At 40.8% G+C, this 21,707-nt stretch overlaps 1 protein-coding gene across 1 annotated transcript in view; it reads left to right on the forward strand.

The window, feature by feature from the left end:
• The first annotated feature begins 791 nt into the window (after positions 1-791).
• The window catches only part of VEGFC (vascular endothelial growth factor C), a 104,506-nt gene continuing 83,590 nt past the window's right edge, over positions 792-21,707 (forward strand). The window contains exon 1 of the mRNA XM_025434044.3: positions 792-966. Within this exon, the coding sequence (XP_025289829.1) occupies positions 820-966 (147 nt within the window). The 5' untranslated portion in view covers positions 792-819. The remainder of the gene's footprint in view (positions 967-21,707) is intronic.

The raw sequence follows: 21,707 nt of genomic DNA on the forward strand, positions 1-21,707 counted from the left end.
GAGCGCCGGCTGCGCAGCCCGTTAGCGGGACGCGGGGCCACAGGGCCCCCCCGCCCCGGCGGCCGAGCTCCCCGCGGGCCTCCCGGGCCCCGGGGCCGCGTGCACCCCTGGCGCGGGGCGCGGGCGAGGACAAAGGGTCGGCCTCCGGGCCCCGCCGCGCCTGCCCCGCGGGCCGCCTCCGGGGGCGGGGAGGGGCCGCGGGCGCCGGGGCGGAGGCGCGGGCCGCGGGGAGCGCGAGGAGCGCTTCCGAGGGAAAGTGAGAGGGGAGGGCGGCCGGGCTCGGCACGCTCCCTCCCTCGGCCGCTTTCTCTCACATAAGCGCAGGCAGAGGGCGCGTCAGCCATGCCCTGCCCCTGCGCCCGCCGCCGCCGCCGCTCGGGCCGCGCTCCGCAGCCGGCCGCCGCTCGCCGCGCCGGGCAGGGGAGGGGAGGGCGGAGCGGGCCGCGGGCCCGGGGCCGTCGGAGGGGCCGAGCAGCGCCCGGGGGCTCGGCCGTGCCCCCCTCCCGCCGGGGAGCGGCGCCCGAAAGGCGAGCGGAGGAGCCGTCCCCCCGCGCCCGCGCCCGCGCCCGCGCCTCACCTCGCCCGCCCCGCATGCGGACCGCCCGGGCGCCCGGCTCCCCGTGACGCTCCCACCTGCCCCGCGCCCCGCGCCCCCCGCGCCCCCCGCGCCCCGGCCCGGCCGGCGTCGAGCCGCGCGGGGAGCGTGGGCCGCCGCCCTCGGGGTCGCCCGCGGCTCTCGGCGCCGGGAGCGCAGCGCCCCCCGCCCCCGCCCCCGCCGCGCCCCCGCCGCGCCCGGCCGCGCGCCCCGCTCCTTCCACCATGCACTTGCTGGGCTTCTGGTCTCTGGCGTGTTCCCTGCTCGCCGCTGCGCTGCTGCCGGGGCCCCGCGACGCGCCCGCCGCCGCCGCCGCCTTCGAATCGGGACTCGGCTTCTCCGACGCGGAGCCCGACGCGGGCGAGGCCCAGGTAGGTGCGCGGCCGGGCTGGGGGTCGGGCTGGGCGCGGGGGGCTCCTGGAGGGCTCCTGGAGGGCTCCTGGGGGTGCTTGGAGGGGCTCCTGCGGGCTCCAGCGGGGCCGGACTGGGGGGCTCCTGCGGGGCTCCTTGGGGAGGGAGCTCCTGAAGGGCTCCTGCGGGGCTCCTGGGGGCTCCTGGGGGCTCCAGCGGGGCCGGACTGGGGGGCTCCTGCGGGACCCCTTGAGGGCTCCTCGAGCTCCTGGGTGGCTCCTGCGGGGCTTCTGCAGGGCTCCTGCAGGGCTCCTGCAGGGCTCCTGGGGGCTCCTGCGGGGCCGGCCTGGGGGGGCGCCTGCAGGGCTCCTGGGGGCTCCTGCGGGGCCGGGCTGGGCGCGCTGGGGCTCAAGTGTGCTGTGACTGTTTCACCTTCTGGACGTTGCATCCAGAGTTGACCGAGTAGACTGCGCGCTTTCTGGGAGAAAAGTTTTCTTTCTTTTTTTCTTTCTTTCTTTTTCTTTCTTTCTTTCTTTCTTTTATTTTTTTTTTTTATATATTTTTTTTCTTGCATAAAGTTGTTACCAAGTAGGAAAGCAAGTTAGGAGGGGAAGCAGGCTGGAAGGCGCCGCAGAGGGGGCTGGAGGTAGAGGTCGCTGAACCTGCTGAGAGCAGCCCCCGGTGCGCCCAGCGGGCTTGCACCCTGGAGGGGAGCGCGGCTGCGGGGCGGTGCCAGCAGGTTAGGGGGGCCGGGGCCGGCCCGTCGGCCCAGGTTCCTAGTTGCGGAGCTTTCCTCTAACTCGGAACCCTAGGCGATTTTAGGGAAAGTGGAAGAGGAATTTAGTCACAGGCTTGAGGGCTTAAGACCTGAGACTCACTTGGAGAAGTTGGCCACACTTGAGCTGCAACAGGATCTCATGGAGATCACTATCAGGCATGACTTTTCAGCTGCATCCACTTTGCCTTTCTGAAATCTGGTAAAATACCGAGAAGTAAGGTGGATTGTTTTATTAAATAACGAATGTTTTAACCCTTTGCGGGAAAATGTTGCCAAGACACTTCTGAGATATTCTGGTTTTCAAGAGGAGTAACTGTACTTGGACTGCTTCTGACTTGCTCTTCCAAAATGCGTCTCTAAAACATTCAGAGCTGACCTGAGAATGGATATAGGATGCTTAATAGAGTTTGGGAACTCCTGAAGAAGTTTTATATTCAGCTGACAATGAGACGCCTCCTTTGAAAGACTTGCAGGACCCCTGCCTGGGTACAGAATGCAATAGTGCTTTATTTCAGCCGGTGGCAAAGTGGAGAAGTGCCAGTGGTGGGTAACTGTCAAGTGTGAATTCACTTGATTAACATATGTTGAATGTATAGACATTGAATTGCCTTCACAGTTATATTTTGAAATACTTTTTACAATTGAGAAGGCTAAGTTTTTTTTTAAAAAAAAAAATTACCTTTAAATTTTGAATTTGGGGGAAAATTATTTTTAAAAAAGCCTCCCCCACCCCTGAATTTGTAATTCAGTATTTTCAACATAGGGGTCAAGGGAAAAAAAAAACCTTGTGAGTAAAAAAAAAAAAAAAAAAAAGTGTTAAATTGCAGAACACAGTGTATTATGTGATTTGCAAAGTACTTTTCAACACACATACTTACGTTAGTAGAACTAATATCACGAGAATGTGGCTTAAATGCCACAAATGTGTAGCATTAGACCCACTAACACTTCCTGTAATTTGAATTTCATGATATCTATTCACTTTCTGTTTCTGTGAAGTCAAATTATTAAAAGTATGACTTAGTAAGGCAACACCCAGAGAGGTGGCTGATGAAAGACATCACGTAACCTGTTTGAGAGCAGGTTATTGCCCATGATAACTTACTTGAGTTTACAGTAGGAAGTGTGAAGAAGGAAGTAAAATGAGAAGTCTTTCCTGATAAGCCAAAAGTCTGTATGAGAGTCACTTACTGCTGGGTCAGTTTTGAATGAATATGCCGAGGTGTGCGCATGTGTGCGTGCACGTGTGTGTGTGTGTGTGTGTGTGTGTGTTACGCATGAGTTTGCAGTTGGAGGTTAAAGTTAGTTTATTTTTAATCTTCAAAATCGCCTTTGTTGGTGATGTAATCAAATCTTCCCTTTGCTGTGAAATTCTTTACGTATTTTTATTTGCTTTTCATATCTGGCCATCTTTTATATCCTGTATGGTGAATATGAGTTGATATCCTCTATGTGATAGGGACTCTTTTTCACTTAATGAAGCATCATTTTAGGTGTCTGAGTTCCACAGCCCACAAGACAGTATATTATTTCTGTGCCAAAGAGTTCCTGATTGGTTGAGCTCGACAGGACAAATGTCATTAATGCCTTTAGTGAAATTGCTATGTCCTTGCCATGGGATTCCCAAGAGACATGGTCCAAAGACTCCATGTCTCTCCCTAGTGGCCTCAAGTGGCTCAAGTTGTGGAGGTAAAGCTTAGAGGGGAAGTAATTAATTTCCTGTGAACTACAAAACCCCAAAAAGAGATTTCAGAAGGTAAATAAAACACACTAGGTCTACAGAATCTTTGACAGATGAAAAGTTTTGGTAATTTACACTTAGGAAGTATTTCTATAATGTTTAAAATACATGAAACCGTCACAAACTATAAACCATGCTTAGCCATCCAATCCTTCACCCCACCCCAAAGCCATACTAAAGATACGAGGTAAAATCACAAACACAAACAAGATTTCTTTGTTCCTTGACTGATATTTGCATTTATTAGGTTCCTCTTTCTAATTATTCGTGGTTATGTGACTTACTAAAAGATTGCAGAATGTCTCCCTGAAGGATATTAGTACAAGCAAACCAACATTAGAAAAGTAAGGCAAGCAAAGTATTGCTATTATTTAGTTAAAATTAAGTAGACACGATGTGAAAAAGGAAATTTTAAAAATGATCATCCAACTAAAAAAAAAAATGCAAAACCTAGAAAGAGCACTAGATTGCTAAATGCCATTATTTGTCAGCATGAGATTATGTAGAGTTCACTCTGGTTGGTTGGAGTTGAGTTTGATTTTTAAAAGAAAAAGTTGGTTATAATAAAAAATGGAAGTATACTTTTAGTCCAAAAAATGGTTTAGCAGAGAGTATAAATACCTAGATCCTTATATATCTTAAAAGCAATGAATTTAAGGAGAGCATGTCTTATTTTGCAAAGGCCTGTGTTAAAGAGAAAAATCAACAGAAGAAAGCTTAAAGATTTATAATCTTGTATCAATTAAGTGAATTATCTAGAAGGTCAAATATTGAATGAGCAAATATAACTTGTTTTTCATTTTTTTAAGATTTTCTTTTTTCTTTATTTATTTGAGAGAGAGAAGAGTAGGGGGAGAGAGAGAAGCAGACTCCCCACTGAGCACGGAGCTGATGCCTGGATCATGGGATCATAACCTGAGCCTAAGGCAGAGGCTTAACTGACTGAGCCACCCAGGCGCCCATTTTCTGATTTACATAAATAACTTTAAATATCCCTACTTTGCAGTTTAAATGCAAAACAAAAACAAAACAAAACAAAAAACTAAAAAAAACGAGATTAGTTTAATAGTAACGCTAATTACTTAATTTTTTAAAATTTCTTTAAAAGATTTTATTTATTCATGAGAGACACAGAGAGAGAGAGGCAGAGACACAGGCAGAGGGAGAAGCAGGCTCCATGCAGGGAGCCCGATCTGGGACTTGATCCCACGTCTCCGGGATCATGCCCTGGGCTGAAGGCGGTGCTAAACCAATTGAGCCACCCAGGCTGCCCTAATGCTAATTACATTAATGAGAATTTCTATTTTATATTAAAGTAGCAAAAGCACATATAGTTTATAGTTACTATCACAAAAAAACTTTCTAATGACAGCAACTACTTTGCAACATGACAGATTTTCTTTCTCCGCCTTTATAATTCTGCATACTTTTGTACTTGTTTTATTTGTATTTACTGTTTCAAATTAATCGATGATGTTTTTCAAACTACGATCTGTGTGTTAACTGCATTAGAATTCCCTAGAGATCTTTAATTCCACCCCGCCCCTTACCTGAGACCAACCAAATCTCTGGGCTTGGGTCTAAGAATGTACATTGTCCTAAGTCATTCTCATGCACACTGTACAATATCCTAAGTCATTCTCAAGCACAATGACTGCTTTAGAGTCACCGATCTGTGTAACAATGACTAATTTAATTGGTTTAACCATCTTCATTATATAACTGAGCTTTTAAGGTAATCTGTTAGGCATGGGGCATCTTAAAAGACATAAGCCATTTTTCCTCTCTTCAAGGAGTTATACAACTCAGGTAGAAAATAATAAGGCTGAAGCACAAAAATACTGTGAGATATTAGGGGACTGGTATCAAAGCATTGTCTGTGTCCTGAAGTTTGTGCAAGAGAGTCAGCCATGTGGCCTCGTTGGTAGGAGTGCTTGACATAAGGCAGAACTTGGGCTGTAAATTGGGTGAGAATTTCCAGCAGATGACTAGACTATATCAAGCAGAGGAATCCCTTCCGTGTCACGGATGGGGTGAGAAGGTAAGATGGCAAGGGGTTATATAGAGTAACAGTGAAGAATCTTAACTATGAATAAGTTTTAAAAGACGGATGGGGTTGCACTGCATATGACCCAAGCCACTTCAGGGTGGGTTATGGAGGGTGATTCATGCTCTGGGCACCTGAAAGACACAGATAGTAAGAAAAATATTAAAATCATTTATGGGATTGATTAGAGGTCATAAAAACTTTTTGCTGGGGGTACAGTCTAGTGAAGAAGCAACAGCAATATTCTAAAAGGGAAGTGATGAATACCGCACAGCTTAGGCAGTGGGAACAGGAGCCAAAGCTGTCACAGAGGAAGAACCCATAGATTTGGTGACTAATAAATAAGAAAGATTAGGGAGTGGGAGGAATAAACCTTAGCATCAATGTTTTTATCATAGGACAAGTTGGTCCTACTTGTAGGATTAGGGTCTTGCTAAGAAGAGCAGAGACTGCTCTTGGTGGTTCATGGATCATTGGTGGATGATGATACATTATTCCATAAATCAACTTAAGATTTTACTAGTCTAAAAACTCTTCGGAGAAGCAAAATAAGCTTTACAAATTTACATCCCATTATAGGAAAATAATTGCCTAGGATCAACAGGACCTAAATTATGTAATATCCTTAAAGTATTTGAATTTGACAAGTACTATTACAATTCTGAAAGGAAAATTAACAGCCTGCATATCCTACTTTGCTGCATTAAGAATGGAGAGGTAAATTTTATTCCACTGAATTAGGCTATAAATGCAACTATAGTACCTAGTCACTGACTTGTGGCCTTTTCTGTGCTTCATGACATTTCTCTGATGTACTGCAAATACCCATACTTTTTGGCAGCACTCTTTAGAAAGGAGGTTCAGTGGTAGGGAAATATGAAATGTCCATGAAAGTGGAAACTTATGAACTCTCTTGTCTTCACCTCACTCAGCATCAATTTATGTCAGAGGCCCAGAGTTTCACTCCCTAAGAGCCCCTTTCTGAGGAGGGCAAAGGATACATAATGGAAGGATTGGATTCTTATCTCCTTTTCCCAAATACTTACTCTTTAATGGCAAGTCTACAGTTTTTATTGCTACAGAGCACCTTAGAGTGTATGGTTTTAAGTGTTTTGTAAGCCTCCTCTCTTATAAGAGATTTCTGCCCCAACTCTGAATGATGCCTGGGGATCTATGGTTTGGGACATTAAAAAGCTCAATTCATCCTTCATTTTGGTTTCACTTTGTATTCTTTCTTCTGAATTGTGGACACCTGACTTGCAGTCATTTGTTCAAGAATCAATTATCATCAAAATTTCTTTGTAGAAAGCAGTTACTGGTATCAGTGGCACAGCTTTAGGGCCAGTGTATGTGTATTCTTGTTTTAAAATTGATCTGAGAAGGTGGAGGGTGGTGGATTGGGAAGATTTCTTTTTGCCCTTCCAGTTCTGCAGGTCTCAAGATGGAGGTCCTGGTCTCTCCTTATCAACATGGGACCAACCAGGAGTTTTGTCTCATAGCTTTTTTAGGATATTTTGGGACTCAGACTGGTGGGAGAGGAAAGAAAGTTGCCTGTGCTGCTGGCATGGCTGTTGTCTGGCAGCTATAGGGGTATTCACAGGTTCAAATCACTCTGTGGGTACCATCCGTACCTCTGTATCTTGAGTAGGCATTCACATAATAATTAGGTCTCTTCTACAAAATCCTGAGCATCTGTGTGTGCCAGGCATTGTGCTGAGAGCTTAACAAGTCAAGTTTGCTTTTCATTACATCTTTCTGAGATGGACGTTATTATAATTCATTAAAGATAATAGACCCGAGACTCACATGACTTAGCAAGAAGCAAGGATAAAGCTTTTTTCTTTCATTTCTTTTTTAAAGAAAACTTTTGCAGCACATATTTTAGAAGAGTGTGATCATGGGTTTGGGCCTTCTGGGTTTGTGAAAGGCCTGTGATCATATATATTCCTTTCTTGCTGCAAGGTGTAGCTGTGTGCAAGGAGGAAGAGAAAAGAGGCCTACCCCATTACATTTATTTAAGTCCTAATTCCCTACAACTGGGCAACACTGAAATAGACTAGTCCTTTCTTCCAGGCCTAACCATATGGTGCCCCTCTGATGAAAGGATGATCCCAAATGGCCTAATCCATAGAATCCATAGCATTGCAAGAATGACTGCATAACAAGAACCTGAGCCAGAATTCCTGACACAGTTTTTCTGAGTTGCACTAGTATAACTTTAGTGAAAGATTATGGTCCTACCTATCTATATGCCCAGTAGCCTTTCAGGAATAATTGGATTTGGAAGAACAAACTGTGGTTGATAGAAGCATTATAGGTCCTCAGACTTACAGGCACACATCGTTTCAGCTTATACCAGTTACGCTATTTCAGGTAGATGTGCATTCTCTAAATACTAGGTAATCCTACATTTGTTGCAGAGTGCACGATTGTGTGTTCAGATCCATATAGATTGTGAATTAAGGTACCATTGATTTTTCACATTAGAAAAAAAATGATGTAGTAGAGAATTTTAAATGGGGTATGATAGTTTATTTAACAGAACACAATTCTAAAATTTATAATAAATTTAATAAAATATATATAAATTTTTGTATAATTTTTATATAATAAGATTTGTGTTAATTGTTTCTTCTGGAATTTACTTATATAAATTATTCAGGTGGTTCCTATTGTTCATGGATTTACTCTTTTTCAGAGTTTGTAGTTTAACTATTAGAGAAAGAAGACATTGTCTTTACCACTGGGCATCCATCATAGAGTCAATCGAATGGATGCCTTGAAATACCCTCCACTGGTAGATTCGTATTGTTTCCTGATACTGATTGTGCACTAGCGGCTTTCAAGTATGAGGAGGCATTCGTTGCAGTTCTGAAATCCAAAATTTCATTTTCATTAATTACTTGGTGCTATAACCCTGCTCTGCTCTAATGAAACCCTACTTAGAGTATTTATCCTCTAAATTTGAATATTCCTGAGTTTTATTAAAGAAAGGGGCATGTATTTACATAGGAGATGCTACCATCAGCCCTGCTAGGGGTTGGTTATATGTTGGCTACATATAAAATACATATGTATGCCCTGGGTTTCCTGAAGAATCCTGGGATCTGAAGTTAGCACAGTCCCCAGGGCATGGGTAGGGATTGGATTATAGGGTGATTCTTCTCCAGATGCTTCCACCAGCCTCCTGATCAGTCAGTGACCACCTGGAGGAGGCCTTGGTGATGCTGCTAACTCCGCTCACCTGTTCATATCAGGTTTATGGATTTCTTATGCCAAATCCTCCTACTTAAATCTACTTTAATTCAGAAACATTTTAATTAATTCTCACTCGTGGCAGCTTCAGCTCTAAGCAGGAAATGACAATGCGGTGAGTGATGCACCCAGTGTAGGGTGAGTGATTCCTGTCTATAACAAGCATGTGATCCTCTGTGAGGAACAAGAAGCTTACTCATTAGAAATACCAGGAATGGGTTACACTGGAAATGCAGACAGTGTAAGAGCTGTTGTAAGCAAGTCTCCTGATTTACCAGAAGTTGTTGGGTAACCCCTGGAGGCTGCATGGACAAGCATGGAAAGGCTGGATTGGTGTTAGTTCCACTGTTGACACTGGTTACACAAACAAAGGAGGGGGGATATTTTGGATATTGAAGTACAGAGGCAGTAAGGTCAATACAGTCAAGGTTGAGGGTGGGAGCGGGTTTGGGGAGTTGAGTGGGGGTAGAGTACTTTGGTTGAAGAGTCCAGAGCTCTAAGGGCAAGAGGGGAATCTTGTAGAAGGTGTAAGAAACCAAGGAGCAGGACCTAACTTTGGATCTTGGTTGAAAGCAACAGGAACTACTGAAGATTCTTGAGTGATAGGCTGCAATCGGTGTCTTAAGGAGCTTAACTCGACATCATTGTGTAGAAGTATCTAAAAAAAAAAAAAGAGAACTAGAAGCTGGCCACAGGCTTCCCCAAAGCCATTTGCAACTGCAGGCTTCCTTGAAGTGTCTGTTAGGGACAGCTCTTCTCAATCCATCGGCCACCCATATATGGTAGTTGAATTCCGCTATATGCTCCTGATTATTTCTGATGATGGTGGTGATGACCACTGCAGACTTATGTAAGCACCCATCACTGCACTGTCTGGAAACATTTATAGAATATATTAATAACAGACATTTTTTTCTATCATGGCTCACATTCCAAACAGAGCAAGCAGTGTAAACAGTGGTCATGCTTAGATACACACACATACACACACATACATACACACACACTGCCCCTGTCTTCCCCCTTTTTCCCCCCACTTTAATCATTCTTCAAACTGCCAGCCATAGCTTATGTATTCTTTCTTGCCTAGCCAAGTATTTTTGGACAATCCACTGAAAGAAAATATTTAAAAAGTCAGAGTATATGATATTATATTCTCTATAGCTTATACACTGATTTGCTCTTAAAGAGCAAGAAAGCAAGAGTGAGATAGAAACTGATAACCCTAAAGTGTGCTAGTAATTTCTTCTTGCTGTTCTTTTTTAAGAAGCCTCTATGCCCAACATGGGGCTTGAACTCAAGATCCTGAAATTAAGAGTTACACGCTCCACCAACTGATCCAGCCAGCAATTCCTTCTTCTTAAAATCTGCTTACACATATTCCTCCCACCAGTAAGACTAGCCAAGGGAGACAGAAGTGAGCAGCCATATTCTGTAAATTTTTGTTAAATAGATAGGTTTCATCTTCAGAAAAACATCATCATAGTCCTCATAAGGACTGTGGCCGTAGGCATTTGAAGTAACTGTGATATTCTTCAGAGTAATTCTTCAACACCTTCCACCTAACTTATTACATTTGTATTATAAGCTTACTGATGATTTTCTTCATTTCTAAAATACGGAAAGGGAAGGTAATGTTGATATTTGATTTTGAGAAACTTGGAGAAAATGCATGGTGTTTAGTCATTCAGTGTATGGAGGCTACGTATTTTAGATTGGATTATAATATGTTTCTACCTCTCCTGTGTGCCTGGTTTGTGTCTTTCCTTGAGTGTGACAGCTCTGGCCACAGATGACCAACCAAGTCAAGGAACAGGGGATGAGGTTCAACCCATGAAGTGCTCTGTACTTAAGTCATTGAATGAAAAGGATTTTGGTGCACATAGGAGTTTTAGAATGCCATTTAATTTCACATGAACTCATCCTGAATACTTCAAAGCTTAAATACTTTATTTTTTTTAAGATTTTAATTATTTATTTGAGAGAGAGTGAGTGCAAGAGAGAAAGCATGAGTAGGAGGAGGGACAGAGGGAAAAGGAGAAGCAGACTCCACGCTGAGCAGGGAGACCGATAATGGACTCCATCCCAGGGCCCTGGGATCACAACCTGAGCTGAAGGCAGATGCTTAACTGACTGAGCCACCCAGGTGCCCCAAAGCTTAAATACTTTAAAGTTTAAATCTCTATAAAAGAAACAGACTGATATAGCTACTTCAGTGTATAAACCTCTCAAGTCTGTATATTATTAATTGGCATAAGAGAAATAAAAATATACATTCTAAAGTTACAGGGAAACCATTCCAGAATATCTAAAATATTAAAAATATACTTTCAACAAAGAAAATGTGCAAGAGGTCAACTCATGTAAATCTGTCTAGAAAAATGTAATTGCTCTGGTTCTTTGGGGGCACTCTTCCAGAATGGGAACCAGCAAAGTCTGTCCCAACTGTGCTGTCGTTGAGATGAATCATGGAGTAGATACTTTACTTCTGGGGTAAGTCTGATTTACCTGAGTGCCCTAATTTGCTCACTGTAGTTGATCTTGTTTGATGGTTCTATTTGCTCATTTGCCAGATAGTCAGTAAACACTATGAATATCTCTGCGCAGAAACTTGATGGTGATGGAGATGGAGGATGTTGGAGGTACATGAGCAGACGAGGAAGAGGAAATTCAAAATAAGTGGCATTTACAGTTCCCAGCTCTTCAAGAGCTAACAATATATGTTTCTTCAGTAGCATCTTGAAAATTCACTTCCTTAGGATTTAAATACAGATATTAGTTGAAGTATTTTAGGAACTTTTGATCAGAAACTGTACTCCTTAACTGAGAATGTATTCCTGACTCAATCTGAACCAAAAGATTAGACAGACAGTAGATAGCCTGTTGTGAATAAAGAATTTGATAATACATTGTCTATGCAAATCCATACACATCCATGTAGATTATCTATACAAATCTATCTGCAGATACTGCTATCTTTTTTTAAAGTGGTTTTCCAAAAAAAAGTGGTTTTCCATATTTTTATTTCAAGACTAGAACTGTATGTAATGATATAAAATGCAGCTTTTATTTAAGTGCCATTATACTTCCAAATTTAAATTTTAATGTAATTTTCTTCACAATCATCTTTGACCTTATACTATTTTTTCTTTTTTTCTAAGATTTTATTTATTTATTCACGATTGACACACAGAGGGAGGCAGAGACACAGGCAGAGGGAGAAGCAGGCTCCCCGCCCGGGGGGGGGACACGAGACTGGATCCCAGGACCCCCGAATCATGCCCTGGGCGGACGGTAGATGCTCAACTGCTGAGCCACCCAGGCATCCCTATTTTTTTTCCTGTTAAAAGTGCTGTGCTTATATTTTTAGTTAGAAACAAGATTAAAATAACATTGCATATTTAATATTCATTTATATGGAGAGGAAGTGTTTGTGAGATTAATAATATTTTTGCTTCCAACTGGAAGTACTTGTAACAGACAAAAAAATGTCTAAAAAGAAAGAGCACACTTTGACACCGTGATTGTTCTGGAAGATTCCCAAATACATGACAATTCCCACATACATGGCACCCACACAGAAGGGCCACACTTTTGGGGACTACCTGGGAGCAGGGGAGGCTGACTGCAGCCAACTAGTGTTTAATGGTTTAAGGCTTTTTTTTTTCTGATGGCACAAATAATTATCTTACAAAAAAGGATGTATCGCTAAGAGCCCTATAACCCATTTCCTCAAGAAAATAGTGCATTTCTTCTCTTGCTTTACACTGTTACAAGGAGTCTTTTCTACCCATACTTACCTCTCTGCCCTCAAAACAAATTGTGGATAAACTTGACAAATTAAATCAGACTGGTCTTTTTTTTTTTTTTTTTTTTTTTTTTTAGATTCTATTTATTTATGAGAGAGATGGAGGAAGCACATAGAGGCAGTGGGAGAAGCAGATCCCCACTGAGCAGGGAGCCCGATGGAGGGCTCGATCCCAGGACCCTGGGATCATGACCTGAGCTGAAGGCAGATGCTTCACCTACTGAACCACCCAGGTGTCCCCAAATCAGACTGAAGTCTTATAGAAAGTGGCCCCGATGCTCTTTTAACCGGAGGGACCACACAGCTGCCCTGAATCCTATGCCTGAATTCCTATAATGTGGAAAACGGTTTGTTATGTCCTCGCACTCGGAGTTCCTTGGAAGTAGCCGGTTAATATCAAATACCAGATGTGAGGCTGTTTTAAACCACCGCGGTTTACTTTACTACAGTATCATTGCCTACATGGAATATTTTTAATTCTTTCTTTTTGTTTGCATCTGTTGTGTGTATTTAGTTACTTTATCCTTCTGAAAGTCCTCTTCCAAGTTTACATTTTGAAAAATGGAATACTTATTTAGATTCATGTTTGCTTACGGGTCGTGACACTTAAGACTTCCCTAAAAAACAAACTAATCCTTTTGTCTCAGGGCCAAATTTAAGTTTGGGGACGATAGTGAATCATTGTTTGTTCTCTTTGAATCCTACGGCTTTAAAAAAAGAAAATTTGGTGTCCCTCTATGCCAAATTAGAATTTTACCAAGGTCAAAATTACTCATGAGTCATGACCATTACACTTAAAATTGAGTAATTTGAAGCGGCTTTAGATACACAGATTAAGCGAATCATGATGTCATAAATTGTAGGGCAAATGATTTTTTTTTTCCCCTACCAAACATTGGAGGAGCAGGGCCTGCTCTGTTGGAGACCAATTCAGTCCTGCCTTAGAAAAACTCACCTTTGTGTCATGGCCACAGGAGCAGGGCATAATTATATGACTATTATATTGCATATGGTGACACCTACCTTAGTGATAAATGAAAATAATTTAAAATTGGTGTCGCCTTTCCATGTCATGCTTATTTGACCACACAGGCTGTTGTGCATCTGTAAACTAGCGCCAATGCTAGTGACTGCTTCAAATTTCCTCTAGCAGAACATAGCGAAAATTTTGCCTTCTTCTGTCAAGCTCTTTTTTTTTTTTCCTAAATAAAGCTGTCCTTGGCATTGATTTTAACTTTATTACCCCTCTGTAAAGTGTCTGTAGTATGGTAGGAATGAGAACAAATGTGCCTGATTTGCCTAAACTAGTAGCTGTGCCCCTGTCAGGGGTGATTGAGGGTTTTCTTCCTCCCAGGATTGTTATAGATAAATATAAATTTCACTTTCAGCCCCAAGATTAAAATGGTAACTTAAAAACTAATATATTTATGTGCAAAAATTAAATCTGCAATATTCAGGTGAACCGTAGGCTGTGTGCCGTATGCACTGTGTGTAGCACGTAAGCATCAAGTACTTGCTTAGTGAATGGGTTATAAACGAGTTTTAATAGGTATGTCTGCAAACTGAGGGTTGCTGGAGGTGAGGGGGCGGGGGAGGGGGGCACTGGGTGATGGGCACTAAAGAGGGCTTGTGATGTGATGAGCACTGGGTGTTACAGAAGACTGATGAATCACTGGCCTCTATCTCGGAAACCAATTATACATTATATGTTAATTAATTGCATTTATTTTTTTAATTAATTGCATTTAAATAAAATATAAAAATAAAAGCAAAGCAAAACAAAATAACAGATATGTTTAAGTGCCCCACCGTTGGTTGCCGTTAGTCTGAATTTTAAGCGTTCCAGTTAAATATTTACGTTTGAAATTTTTTGGTTTTTACCAGAGTGTCGCCAACCTATCATAAACATGGATTTCAGTACCTGTTGATGTGTCATTTAGACCTATCGGTACCCGACTCTCCGAAGCTGTGATTTCACGAGCACCTGCTGGAACATTGTTTTCCATACTTGAGTGTAGTCTTTTCCAAAACAGTTTCTGATTTTCTAAGCCTAAACGTAAACTATTACCATTTTAGTTAATTAAATCCTTTTTTTTTTTTTTTTTTTTCCTGTCTGGGTGCTCAGACCAACATGAGTTGGTCTGTCCTGTGTGCAGTAGGAAAGATGTGCAGTAATTTCAGGATCACGGTCTCCCTTGAAGGTTAACGAGACTCCTGATTTAGAGATTAGTATTTCAGCCCAATGCCAAGCATCCCATTTGATCATGTGCCCTTGGGTGCCAACAGACATAGTAACATTCCTTTATAAACCAAAATTTCAGACATAGGATACATACTCTTCCTGGTAAGTTACCCGATCCTTTCTTTTTCTTTATTCCATCTTTCTACTCTAGCATAATAGTTTGCAGTTAAATATTTTTAAACACACTTCAAACAACTTTTGCTCATTACAGAATGACTATGTCTACCCCCGCCAAGAGGGTTATTCATTGTTTATACCACCTTGTACGACAGTATATAAATGGCATTCTATAAAGAATGGTAAGGTTTTTAGTGAGGGTAGATTTGTCTTAGAGTCAATTTAAATTTAAGTTTAAATGATGTGGCAAACCAGGTTCCAGGCTCTGTCGTCTTTTTTTTTTTTTTTTTTTTGGCTCTGTCGTCTTTGCACCTCAACACATCTTCCCACGATCTTGATGCATAAATGATGCTTATACATCACAGTTCCTTCCATTTTAAGGTAATATTAGCTGGTTTGTGGCTTGGAAAACTTAGTACCTATACTGCATCCATAAATACAGAAGTATACACGGCACGTAGATGGCCTGTGCATTTAGCGTGAAGAACCAGAGTTGTTTCCAAACTTTCAGGGCTTTTTCTGCATGTGGCAACATGTATACATTGTGACAATTTTGTTAAAGCGATTTACGCTATTACTGCAATTTGAAATCAGAAAATTTTCGAGGATGTAGCTAGAGTTTTTAAGGACTGCAAGAATATTTGGACATGAGACACTCAGGAAATGGAGAAGGTAAGTTCCTACACATGTAGAGCTGAGGGTATTTGGATCAGACCAGATGTTTCCAGCAGGGAGTTGGAGCATGGTTAAAGTATATCTGGGCCATGTTTAATTATCAAAACTTGACTTCAATGAGACTGGTAATTAAAGATAAGTACAGTTTACATTAGCCTTTATAATGCTTTACTTGTTCAACAGAGTAACTTGCTTTCAGGGCCAGGTGATTTAGTCAAAATTATTTAATTAGGTAGTTCCTACTTGGAACTTAAATCTTAAGAACTTAGTCAACATTTGATTATAAAAAAAAATTTAAAAAAACATTTGATTATAATAGATGTCATAGCGCTAAATACTGGCTTAATGATTGTTAGAGAAAAAAAATACTTATTTTCTTTGGTTTAGGGTACCTTAAGGGAATAATTTTCCCTCTGGTAGCATTCTTTTCTAGAAGAGAGTCCTGTTCACTTGCTTTCTTCGGGTGTGTGTGTATCTGTGTGTGTGTGTGGGGGGGGGTTATTTGCCACTTTCTTTCTTGCTTCCAATTATAATTGTGAGCAAATATCACTAGAAATTCTTTGTAACCCAGCATGGCCTAGTCATCAAACTCACCAGCAGTTATGTCCGCTATGAGAAAACAGAGTGGCCGCAACTAGACAATCAGCATGTGAAGTCCTACTGTCCTCTGCTCCCACTCATTCTTTTTTTCTTATGTATGTACTACGCAGGTTAAAGTTCAGTATTTTGGTGATTATAATTCTGGGCAGAAGACAAATGTATTTTATTTTGAGCTATAACTGGAGAAGACCTCAAGTTCTTAGATTTGAAGAATTATTTAGAATATGATTGTAGGGCAGCCCCAGTGGCTCAGCCGTTTAGCGCCGCCTTCAGCCCAGGGCCTGATCCTGGAGTCCCGGGATCAAGTCCTGCGTCGGGCTCCCTGCATGGAGCCTGCTTCTCCCTCTTCCTATGGCTCTGCCTCTCTCTCTCTCTATGTCTCTCATGAATGAATGAATGAATGAATGAATGAATGAATGAATAAATAAATAAATAAATAAATAAATAAATAAATAGAATCTTAAAAAAAAGAATATGATTGTAACTTCAAGCAGAGTTAAGTCAAAGAACTAGATTTCTAGGCATATTCTGACCATAAAATGTATACTTACCGAGGGTAACATTTAGATCTGTATCGGCTTCTGTATGAAATTGATTAATTGATAATAATTGAAATACCTCCTTCATTAGTGCCTTCTGCGTGTCAGTGTTTAAGGTATTAAGTAAAAGCTGAGGAAAACAATTCTATAAAACTCTAAAATGTAAGCTTTTATATACTTAAAAGTTTCGTTTAGAATAGTGACTCATTTTTTATGGGACAGTTCTCATGTACTCAGTTAAGATTTATCAGCTTATTTCCTAGCTTTCTCTGCAGGGAATATTGCCTTAGGATAGTTCTGGCCAATGAAGTATAAGACAATCTAATAAAGACTTAGGGGAAAACTTTTACTTTTCTGGTAAGACACCGGTTTCCTTCCTGTTTTGTTTTCTTCCCTAGAAATAAGAAAAAAATCACATATAATTAAAAAAAAATACTGTAGGCTTATCAAAAGAACACTTTTAGTCTTATGTGGACTAAAATTTTTATGATTATTAATGTAAGCCTGTGGCTGTGGAGAGACTTTATATATTTGTATGAGGTCTTCAATCCGTTGCCCTTAGGGTTAAAATAATTTGTATCTTTATAGCCAACATTTTTTGCATGGCTGATGGATTACTTTAAAATGTTATTTATGTTCATATTTTGTAAATGCTTTAAGAAGCCATATTTCAAATAAATAAAAAATTCTGTCTTTGGAGAAATCTCCACATCTTGTCCCTTCTCATTCTCACTGTTAAAAATGTGTTGGGACGCTTGGGTGGCTCAGTGGTGGAGTGTCTGCCTTCGGCTCAGGGCGTGATCCTGGAGTCCCGGGATCGAGTCCCACGTTGGGCTCCCTGCAGGGAGCGTGCTTCTCCCTCTGCCTATGTCTCTGCCTGCCTCTCTCCGTGTCTCTCATGAATAAATAAATAAAATCTTTAAAGAATAAACTGTTAATAGCTTGTGAGTGACTCCTGACTAACTCTGTTTGCAAGATGGTAGCTAGAGAGAAGAGAGAGAGAAAATTCTCATGGGACTTAGAGAAAGTTGGATGCAAAGTCTCAGAAGTGACAGGAGAAAGTCTGCAAACAAGAAAATATATTCATATCTTCATTCAGATTAATAAATAATTAAACACCTGGACGGTGCAAAAATTGTGTTTGATTCTGGGCCTTTACAAGCCTGAATTTGTCATCACGGCATCAAGATGGGAAAATTAGGAAAGCATGCTAATTTAAATTTAAGGCAGTTGGAAATATAATACATGGCATAGAGGCCCATCTCATCTGTCAACAAGTGCTTACAGATACCACATGAACAGTTTTAACTGCAATTATAAAACTCAGTGGAATGTTTAGAGGTGATTCCAAGAATGTGATTGGCTAACGTACAGGGTACTCATTCTTAAGAAAATCTCTGTTCAACATAAATTTTAAATGTATACAGTCCCTTCTAGATGGATAAAGAGTTTCAGCTTAACATTTGGAGGGAAAAATGCCATCAAATAGCAATATATAACCTTAGTTTACTTCTCTAATAATACCTTATTTATAAACACAATACGGTTCTCTTTTGGTTAGGGTTTGTTTTTTTGTTTTTTTTGTTTTTTTTCCTTAGCTATAAAATTGTGGAGCTGGCCACAGACCAAGCTGTAGTAGTCTGCAATGATTAAAGATGTTATATTTGACAAGCCTTTCTCCCTGAAGGTTACTTGCTTCCCCTTAGAGCTGTGGATTTATTATCCTCCATTCCAGGATGGGTAAATGTCTTAAATTCACTTCTCCCACATTATTTGCCATCTGGGGGATTTGAGGCTGTGAGTTAGCTGTATTCATACAGTGGATTCCCTATTTATGCTCAAGGCCCTTTGACTGTATCTGGTCATTAAAATCTGATCAATCCTGGTTTTACTCTGAGGCTGGACCAATTGATTTCTAAGATATTCTTACCTTACAATCTAGAGAATACAAATCAAGACATGTCCTATGCAGGAAGCAGCAGTAAATAAAGCATGTGATCTCATGTATTCCTTCAAGACTTAATCTAGACCAGGAAGTATAGTTTTGCTTACCAAGTTTCTATTGGCATGTTGTTTTAATTTATAGAATTGGTCATATTTTTCCATTTCTTGCTTCTTTGATATTTAAATTTTTATATTTTACATGGTGTAGCCATTTTGCATCAGGAAAGATCTTCTTTTTTTTTTTTTTAACCACAAAAATAATTGTCTGACGCACCCCACCCATGTCAGGTACTGGCATAATTAGATACAGTTACTGAGTCACAAGCAAGAGTGATTTTTTTGATCTTGGTTTCTAAAGTTATTGACTGCATATTACTTTCTGGCATATTTAAAATGTAACACTTATAAAGTTAATTTTTCACAATTACTAGTGAATTTAATAATTCAAAATGTCGACCAGAATTCATATTTAACATTCAGCGTCATCCTATTTAAAATCATTTGATTAATTATGTAGTAAGTAGTCCTATGCCATAAATTATTCAAGAATTATAGCCAGTTGCAGGTCATAAATCAACTGTATATTATATAGGACTAATTTTATTTGTATTTTCTTTTTTCCTAGCAACATGCTGGGAACATGTAAATTCCATGAGTATATACACTTGTCAGCTATCCAGTATTGTAAAGAAATGAAGGTGTCCCCATAAGTGAATTTTCTGGACTCCTGCAAATTAGCACTTTTAAGTATAATACCTCATATTTTTATTGTGTTGATTTTTTTTATTGTGTTGATTAAAGCAGGTTAAATATAACCTCATTTTAATAATCCAGCTATAAAATAATTATGGCTACTACCCATGGCTCTTCCTGCCACCATTACTTACCACTCTTACCACTTCTATTTTCAGTGGTCTTTGTTTTTGTTTGTTTTTTAGAATTGTTTTGTTTGTTTGTTTGTTTCCTTCCCCTAAATACTTCTAAACTTCTGTTCTTTGATGCTAAGGAGGGTTTTTTTGGTTTGTTTTTTAGTTTTTATGTTTTTTTTTATTTTTTTTATTTTTTATTGCTGTGGCCACACCATAAAATAATTTTATTTCAGCCTCTGGTGATCTCACCAGCTACTTTAAGAGTATCAGTTAAAGTGGGATTTGGCTGAATGTAACAAAAATCTAACCACAATGGCTTGAGCAAATAGGAGTTTATTCTTCTCCCCAGTGGACAGTTAAGGGCTGGTACAACATAGAGTTCCATGATGCTATCAAAGTATCAGACTCTAGTGTTTTTCTCCACTCATAGCTGCAACCAAGCTGCTTCCTCTTCAGCATTATGTCTGATGTCCAGAAAGGAAGAATAAAGAGGCAGGATGTGGGTGCCTTAACAGGAAAGTGATAGCTTTCTCAGAAATCCCCAGGAGATTTGCATTTACGGGTAGTAGAATTCTTCTGGCCATGTCTAGCTGCAAGAGAGGCTGAGAAATAAAGCGTATGTGCCTTCAAATAATATCAGAACTCTCTTTCTAAGGAAGAAAAGTATGGATTTTGAGTAGCAGTGTTCGTAACATTGTGTCAATATGATTTGTAGATTTTTAACCCTCAAATTTTTCACTTTTGTCCCTCATGCCTACAAAGTTGTTGTGTCGCTTATAGACTTATCTGAAAGATTGATGTTATTGAAGTACTGATTTTTAAGTAATATGAATGTATCACCTAAGACCTTTTGACTCTTCAAAAGACTTAAAAGTCTAGTTTGGAGAGATAGTGCTTATATGAAATGTTTATAGAGTGTGAAAAATTAAACTTGCTAATTGTACTGTGTCAAAAGCAAGTGCCATAACAGAGAAGGGAAAAACTCAGAGAAGCTAGTGTTCTTGAAAAATCCTCCAGTAGTGTCGATTTAAGTATAAGACAAATAATATCACATTAAGTAAATATAACCTTTTCTATCTAAAATTTGTCTTTAATATATTAGTGGTGATCTTCCTTTTACTCTATTGCCTGTGACTTTGGATACAGAAAAATGTCAAATTTTACATGATTCAAGACTTAATCTCTCTTCTTTCTAATGGCATCATCATCTCTGTTGCTGAATGCATAAACATACTGTGTGTCCCTTCTTTCCCCTCCATTGAGCTGTACTTTTCATGACACCAGTTTGGTATTTTTTTTTTTAAGATTTTATTTATTTATTCATGATAGTCACAGAGAGAGAGAGAGAGAGGCAGAGACACAGGCAGAGGGAGAAGCAGGCTCCATGCACCGGGAGCCCGACGTGGGATTCAATCCCGGGTCTCCAGCATCACACCCCGGGCCAAAGGCAGGCGCCAAACCGCTGCGCCACCCAGGGATCCCAGCCAGTTTGGTATTGATGCTGTGATTTCTACTCTTCCTTTCCCTCCCATGAATCTGTTTGGAGAGTGGAGAGCAGCTATTGTCAGATGACAGGCTGCTCTGATAAGAGAATACCATAATCCCAACTTCACTGTGTTGATTTACAGATAACACACTCTGAGATAAGGCGTGTTATCTGCAAATCAGGGTGTGTGTCTCCAACCCTAAGATGGAGATGGATGATTCAGATTGCTTCCCATTACCAATAAAACACATGCAGATCCAGCTGTGTCATCCTCACAGAGGAAAAACAGCCATCCCTTCGCCCAGGTAAAGGGTGCACAGCATCACGACAGATAGGAGCATCTTCCAGAACGTTCTACACTGCTATTCTTGGATGGTGGAGGGGCAGTGAGAAAGTGCTCATTGAAGGAGAAAACAAGATTATATGATAGGCCTTCATGTGCACTACCTGAGATGGAAAGCCCACAGCTTTTAATTGAACTCTAAATCCTAATTGCTTTAAACCAACTCAAGAGAATCTGTTGCTAATGTAGGAGCCCAGTGATTTTTTCAGGGGCAGTAGTCCAGAGGACACCATAATAGGAGTAGGTCATTTCAAAGCTGAAAATATATTAGATAACATTATTATTCTGTTTGGAAAGTCTGCATTGAGACTTCATGC

This window comes from Canis lupus, chromosome 16 (genome assembly GCF_003254725.2).
Source record: "Canis lupus dingo isolate Sandy chromosome 16, ASM325472v2, whole genome shotgun sequence".
NCBI classification, from domain to species: domain Eukaryota; kingdom Metazoa; phylum Chordata; class Mammalia; order Carnivora; family Canidae; genus Canis; species Canis lupus.